Source organism: Armigeres subalbatus, unplaced genomic scaffold (genome assembly GCF_024139115.2).
Source record: "Armigeres subalbatus isolate Guangzhou_Male unplaced genomic scaffold, GZ_Asu_2 Contig1729, whole genome shotgun sequence".
NCBI classification, from domain to species: Eukaryota; Metazoa; Arthropoda; class Insecta; order Diptera; family Culicidae; genus Armigeres; species Armigeres subalbatus.
In genome coordinates, this window is record NW_026942538.1 from 78,888 (window position 1) to 86,792 (window position 7,905).

The 7,905-nt window shown below is 37.3% G+C and overlaps 1 protein-coding gene across 3 annotated transcripts in view; it reads left to right on the forward strand.

Annotated features, from left to right (window-relative positions):
* LOC134203266 (protein tipE-like) overlaps nt 1-6,925 on the forward strand; it is a 72,838-nt gene extending 65,913 nt beyond the window's left edge. The window contains exons 2-3 of one of the 3 annotated variants that reach the window (XR_009977554.1): nt 3,888-4,273; nt 5,102-6,925. Coding sequence is in view for 1 of the 3 variants with exons in the window: in XM_062678140.1 (XP_062534124.1) it covers nt 3,888-3,957 (70 nt within the window). In the remaining 2 variants the exon portion in view is untranslated. Of the gene's footprint in view, nt 1-3,887; nt 5,059-5,101 lie in introns of those variants that run through there. The other 2 variants (XR_009977555.1, XM_062678140.1) reach the window with 2 other exon arrangements.
* The last annotated feature ends 980 nt before the right edge of the window (nt 6,926-7,905 follow it).

A 7,905-nucleotide genomic window follows, 5' to 3' on the forward strand; every position in this document is an offset into this window, starting at 1 on the left:
GGGAGAAAATCCATAACTCCCCGGCAATCAGATTATTTAGTAATAAATAACATGATCAACGAAGAGTTTTGAATCTACGAAAGGAAGAAACGGGGACAGCCGTACACACCGTTTCACATTCAGGGGGAAAGATGATTAACAAATCGTTGGGAGTGACTTTGCTAAGAATATTAATGTACACTCCTTGGGTCCTCGACATCTTGGGATGGGACACAGTTTTTAGTCTACACTGCCAAAAATATCTATATAAGATATATGTGTCGCCGTTAAAAATTTTTGCAATAGCTCCACCCTAATATAACCGATATAGAACCACACATAAATTAAATAATTGCTAATTCGAGACCACACATAAAGTTTATTTGGATATATATTTTATTAGTAGTTCGCGTGGAGAATGGTTATGTGTGCGCTGATATACATCATAAGTTAAATTTATGGATTTTTGCCAATAAATATGTGTTGATTTTTAGTAGTGTAGTGCCCTGGCTTGTACACTGATGAGCAAAAGTATTCACATAAATTTAGATAGATTACTATGAAAACATGACGAATACTTATGTACATCAGTGTACACAAAGGCCTAGGTTCAAGCGCCATTACTCGCTCTCTGAAACGAGAAATAGAAAAGAAACAAAAGCGATGAAAAACAAGGGAAAACTCATAAGACGATAAAATTATATCATATTTTTACTTACATCTTCATATTTTCCTTGCTTGGAATTGTTCTTTTCTATTAACTAACGTCAAAACACAATTTATTGAAATTTCTTACCACAAATTTTCGCGAAAAGTGAATGAGGAGTAAAAATGAAAAAACGAAAAAAAAATATCAAGAAACCCAATTTTCGTTTAGCTCCCAAGAAACCCAATTTTTGTTTAGGCTCATTCTGGAGAAAAGCTATGCGGTCACCATACTTTACCTTATGAAGCATGGAGCCCAATAACGGTACTAGGTATGCATCCCCACCCATACCCGCAAATACTGTACCAGGTCCACACATCCCGTTTAATTCATCCAGGAGTGTGTCAAAAAAGTTTTTCATCACAAACTACGAAACATTGTCCATCGACCAGAAAATTGCATGATTATAAACCAAATCTTCATATTTTATCATAATTTTACACGATAATTATTATTATTATTATTATTATTATTTCATTGTCTTTATTAAGGAGACTTTCAGCCCGAGGCTGGCTCGTCTCCGCCGATAATTCTAGACCAACATCCGAAAAGGGTGGAACAGCCAAAATTCATTCCTTCTGATTCTTCCTGTACATATATAGCTATATATGTGGACTAAGAATCAGAAGGAATAAACCCCGGCTGTCACGCCCTCCTCAAATCTTGGTCTAGAATTATTGAATTAACTATAGCCCACACTTTAAACGCGTATAAAAGAACAAATTGTAAAGAATACGTTTATAGAAAATGTAAGTATTAATTTTTGTTTGTTTGATATATGATGTATTTAAGTAAAAAATATATAACAGAATAATGTGAAATGGCAATAATAATATGAGATGTAATTCAATGTGGTACAATACGAACTGAAGTTGAATAATAATGGTAACCACGGGTGTAGAGAATTTTCTGCCTTCAAAGTCGTTAGACAGCTGACCAAATCCGTTAAAATTACCAGTTCATTGAGGAAGTTCGGGGTGGCGTCAGTTGTCTTTGAGGCGTAGGCCTCCGCCGAAAATACAAGCAGTATAAAGAAGAATAATAAGAACAACTGGACGGTTGATATTCGTGGGTGGAAGAAAACTGCACAAATTAGAAGAATAATTGTGATTTAAAATGAGGAAAGAATCATCTGAATATGTGAAAATCTAAATTCTTCGGTTACGGTTAGTTATAGGTAAGTGGATGAATTAAACAAAATGTGTGGACCCAGTACAATAGTTGAAGGTATAGGCAAGGATGCACACCCAATACCGCTATTGGACTCCACACCCCATAAGACAAAGTATGGTGACCGTATAGCTTGCTAAAGATTGTTACTCTACAGTATTGAGAAAGGTACTAAATCAACTAGAGCTTGCATTTTGAGCTATTGTTCCTTTTCGTGATTCAGTAAAGTAAAATTAAAATTGAACTCACCTTCATGTTTCGCTTAAAGCCACTTACCTGTTATTAATTGACTTACTGCCCATATCTCGAAAATCTCATTCCTGGACATCATTTTCCCTGAATTTGAGCTTGTTTATAGTTGGCTTACGCGTCTATGCTTCAACTTGAACATGATATGCTTGAGTCGGCTTTAGCACCCTCAGGAAAAGCGTACTTATCCAACTTATCCCGGTAGCTACAGACGGACAGCTGTTTGGATTTCACTAGAAGTTGTAACTCTGCTGCAATCCGTCAGAAGATATTGTTGGCGAAGCTGTTGAACGTTTTCCTGTCCTTCGACGACATATCGGTATCCTGATAGACCTGTTTCCGTCCTTTTAGATGTAGATAGTGTAGATTTTCGTCGCGCTTCTGAGACGCGATTCTCCAGAATTCTTCTCATAGTGGGATTTTGTGGCACTTTGGAACGATTTGATCCGAATATTAATCACAAGATGTGAGAAACTCTTGAGAAACTAGCCGGAACTGGAATTTAGCGTGCTGGAAATTTCACGACCCAAACGCAATGAAATCAGATCTCTATACAAAACCGAATTCGGACCTCATAATAAGAAGCAAAAATATGTTTGAACTTTAGTACCGATGCATGGTCAAAATCAGTATCAAAGGGGCGCGCCTTTAAGAGTTGGTATAAGCCATTTATCGAAAGGTATAGATTGCGGTACCTCAATCTAAAGAAGTCTCACATTAAGTTTTAAAAACATTAAGTTTAAAAAGATTAAGTTTTAAATAAAATCTAAAAAATCAAAATGTGAAATTGATGAAATCGCAAATCACATTTTTATTGTCATTGTTTACTATTGCGAATTACGTGTTCAGATAGATTTTAGAAAGCAAAAAAGTGATTTTGAGCGAAAACAAAAATTTGGATTGTAGAGGGTTAATATTGTTAGTTTATTTGCAAATATGTAACACATTCCAGATTCTAAATTTTGTGATGTGATGTATGGTGGCTCTAAGTGTTCCAATAGTCAATAGCTACAGCGTGGAAGCTCTAGTAACAATTAATGCACTTAATAATCATTTGGCTTCCTTTCTCATATAGAATAGATATTCAATGGCGATATGAATTGAGGAGCGATTGCTCATTTTTTATTGAATTCTTCAAATATAAGAGAATGCGCCAAAAGATAGTTTTGCATTGTTACTAAAGTGAGAAAAAAAACCAGATTAATCCACCTAGCGTTGGTGGTGGACCGATCGTTATAAAGTTCAATAGTGATCAACAAGGCTTTGTCCCCTGTCGAATGAAACTTGTTGCGAGAAAATCGGTTAAGGATTACTGTACGAAAAGTTGTCTAATTTTTTTTTATAGCTTTTGTGCACACACATACACACATACATACACACGGACAGACAGACATGTGCTCAGCTCGTCGAGCTGAGTCGATTGATATATAATGCTATGGGTCTCAGATGCTTCTATAAAAAGTTCGTTTTCGGAGTGAAATGATAGTCTTTCGGTACAACTTAGTTGTACGAGAAAGGCAAAAAGATACCATTTCTGTCCACGTGATTAGAATCCAGCTGAAATAGGACTGCTATCATAACCAGTTTTGCTATACAATCTCTCGGACGTTCAACGTTTTGTATTTCCAACTAGCCACTTACTTACTGCACTCACCAAAACGCGGAGGTCTATGTTCTAATTTAGAACCCAAACTTTTCAAGCGGATCTTCTCCATAAAACTACTATACCTAATCCAAGCACGCTAATAAAACACTGTCTCTACCTTTCCTCTGTTTTTTGCAGTGATTCATCGATATCGACCCGAGTCGATATGCTGACGCCCGCGATCGAAGTATACAAACCACCCCTCTGACACAAGGATGACACCCTGGAGAGCAACCTCGGCAATCCATCGACCAGTAGCGATCTATGACGAGGTGCACTGTTGCTGGCGGTACGCCACTGTTGCCTGAACTAGTAGCGAGGCTCTTCCCCACCACAGCACGTCATCTTGTGAGCGTACCGTACATCGAACGTTACTTTCCGAACGATGGTGATCCGCTTCATCAGGTGAATCCTGCCGCCCATCGGTGGTAAGTTTTGCCAAGGTAAAGATGAGGACGACTGAGCCGATAAAATCATTTATGGGCTACCATCGAAGGTGGACAGCTGAACAGCCAGACACACACGTGAGTGTCATAAATTAGAAGCAGGGTATTCGAAGGATAATGCTGCTACTAGTTAGAAACCGGCGCGACGGAAGTCATCGCAGGACGATGATGGTTCCGTTCTATTTGACTTATCTTTTCTCGATGTTATTGTTATTATGATTATTATTATCGATGGTGCTCCAACGAGTGAGGATGAGCGTCAGTGGCACAATGGTGTTTGACTGTTGGATACGTGATGTTAGACGAAAGAACGTTATGGAAAGTACACACGGTCAAGCAGTTTGACCAACATTGACTCCACCTCTCGTTTATTCAAACATCCATCGAGTTTTACCAACAGCGGTACGAACAATCAATTTATTCGACCAACAATATCACACACGAACGACCGAAGCACCAACTCGAGCACCAACCATCAAAAAATATATGGGGGTTTGTGCAACTTCACTACAAATGCTCAAACATGTTCGACGAACCTTGACTCCACCCCCGACAACTCAAACCAAAATCAAACCGTTTTAATTTTTTCCAACCGAGCCGCCAACTGTCAAATGGTTGTTCGAACAACTTCACACACGTTCAAACAAAGCAGCAACCGAAGCGATTTCTTGGGGGCGGAGTCAATGTTCGTCAAACTGCTTGACTGGTGTGTACGTAGCATTAGGCATGACCAATGGTAAATATCATGCACAATAGGCATATTGAATACTGTATCTTCTTTAAAAAAAACAACTTGTTCTTGTGTTACATGAGTTATGTCCAACTTCTCATATGCCTGATTATTTGTTGAATATGAAATCATAAGGTCGGATTTTTTTTATATTAATTTAAACAACATGCTTTCAGGACTATCTAACAGTTCAGCACCATTGCCGATTACCGACAACAGTAGCAGCATGAAGATGAAATAGAAGCATACAATCTATGTAAGCTAGAGTCACCTGAGAAGAATGGCGTAAAACATAGCAAAAAATAACAGCAGCAGTAGCGAGTCTATAAAACAAAAAAAAAAGAAACTGTCTCTTCTGGGTGTCAAATTAAGCAGCAAATCGATCTAATAGGATTAAATTCAATTGACTAAAGAAATGGATATAGTCGATAACAGAAACAGAGCTATAAACTAAGTAGCAACACTAAGTAAAATCCCATGTAAGTTAAATCTATACATACCCACACAAACGTACCGTACACACATACAGAGAAACCAATCTTACATATACGACAGGAGTAACTCGCATCGGACGAGTATAGGAATGATTTGTGAACTGACAAGGAGAAGCGTACATCCGAATAGCAAATAATCTAACCGTAAGAGGGAAAATTAGTCTAAGTAGGATTAAACAAGGTAAACCGTAGGATTTAAAATTATACACAATTGGTTTGGGCTAGCTGCGATGGCTGAGGGCCGCAGGCGAATGGGTTACGTGAACTATTTTGGAATTGAATTGAGCGAGGTTTTTGTGCAATGTTATCATTTGTTACATTCGTTAATCATTTGGCGAATGTGAAAACGCTCATGTCCACTCATGGTTGATTAGAGCTTGAATATTAGGGTTATTATGGAGACTCAAGATTTGGCAATTATATTTCTAACCTCTAGCCAAACTCAGGCATATTACACAATCTCTGTTTTCATAAAAAGAAAATTCGTGTGTGTTTATTTCTCTTTAAGAAACATAGTAATATTTATTTGAACTCCGATGATCTTCTCTATTTTAATTCATATTTGTACCAATATGCTTGTTTGAATAAAATTAATATTTTATTAGTTATTGTGGATATGCAGACATGGGTTTGACATGCAGCACAATCATGATAAAACCAACAATGTTGATACTGCTCAATCGCTATGTTACAGCCGAACAATAGTAAAATAATTCACATGTACCATCGCCGGATGTATTATCACAGATAAGCACACATTATTCTTCGAACATCGAAACTATCGCAAAAACATGTTCACCCTATGTTGATCATCATCAAGTGGAAACCAGGTGGAGATAGTGCGCTAATTTTTAACTCATATAAAGTCGGTACGAACGGGTCGTCGACCACTAAACCATGGCAACAAAACGATTATCGGAATTCACGTGATGCATTCTCATGATGAGTATTCTCTATGACTGTCACGTTTGCTTATATGTGATAAAACTTGAAATCATCATCCAGCTAGTTATAAACTTAATAAAAAAAACAACAACATCAAGAGATTCATACGCAAAGACAGCAAAACAGAAAACCCCATTCGTTCTAAGTTTTCTTTAGTGGTAGCGCATTTGAGAACATAAGTCGGAAAATAATTAATTAACTCGAAACACATTTCAAAGAAACAATTAGGCAAGCAATCGAAATTTTATTCCCAATCTCGGTAAAATAGGATACTCAAAATCGGAGGAAAAGTCTCTGCAATTGGCGAGAAAACTGAACAAAACAGCAATAATTACAATTGGTCACATACTTTATGTAGCAAAATTTTCATTCTTAGGTTTTAAAACGAATTTCACGTTCACATTAGTTGCCGAGTGCGCTTCAAACTGCTAATAATTGTGCGCGTAGTAGAGTTACATATGAGGGAAACGATGACCATACAAAATCAGTGTAAGAGCAGCGAAACCGGATTAGTTTCTTTCATCAAGATCGATGCAATTAAAAGCCTTTGAACACTAGAAACTGCCATAACATTACGTTACCTTCTTAGAGAAATTCCGTAGACAAGGATGATGACATCACCTGGGCATTGAGCATTGATATCCCATGTCGGTTTTCAATAGACATTAAAAGTGTTTCTTCGGGTCAAAATAAAATGCTGTGGCTTTAACCTCTATGTCCTTTAATGATACATACTTTGTGGTTCAATCGACGTTTCAACGCAAATTGAACCAACATGCAACGAGGTCATTTCGGAAATGCTCCACCTTTTGCTTCGAAGTTCATAATTGATTCAGACACCAAACAACAACAACAACATTGTACCTCATCAAAACGACATGCCCCGGCCGGAAAGCAAGGCTTTGTTTCCTGCAACGACAGATTGGTTTATTGGATCAATGATTCACGTTACCACCCATTTCGAGGAATGAATAAGTCCTACTAGTGGTGAATGTGTGTCTTTCTTGTTTTGTATGTGTAAAGGCGAGGATTTTTTTTTATATTTCGTGTCTAATATTTTTTCTATACGATGGTCAAAGAAAAAAAAAACATAACACATCCATTGTCTATGCCATTTTTTCTGAGGGTTAGAAAAATACAACTTTTTTTAACTCTTAAAGTTCAAGAAAAATTGAACGAAGGAAAGAGGTTTCCGATCGAACCACCATTGGCTGTGTGTCGTTTGTCTCTTTCCATCTGCCGCAAAGTTATAACTGTAGTAGTATCGGGTGGCAGCACAAACACTCATAAAACACACGTGTTTGTTTGTTTCCTTAAGGCTATATAAACCGTAAACAATCCGACAATGACGATGATTTTATTTGTTTTACTAATGCAGTTTTGGTTAAAACTTATTTTGGGGCTATTTACCGACGTACCTCCATAAATGCATATTTATGGCATTTTCATATAAATTTTTCACTTTTCTAATCGAACAATTACACGTGCTCTAACCAACTCCCAAATAAAATACTGCCTACCGAGGAGAAAATATAGTCTCC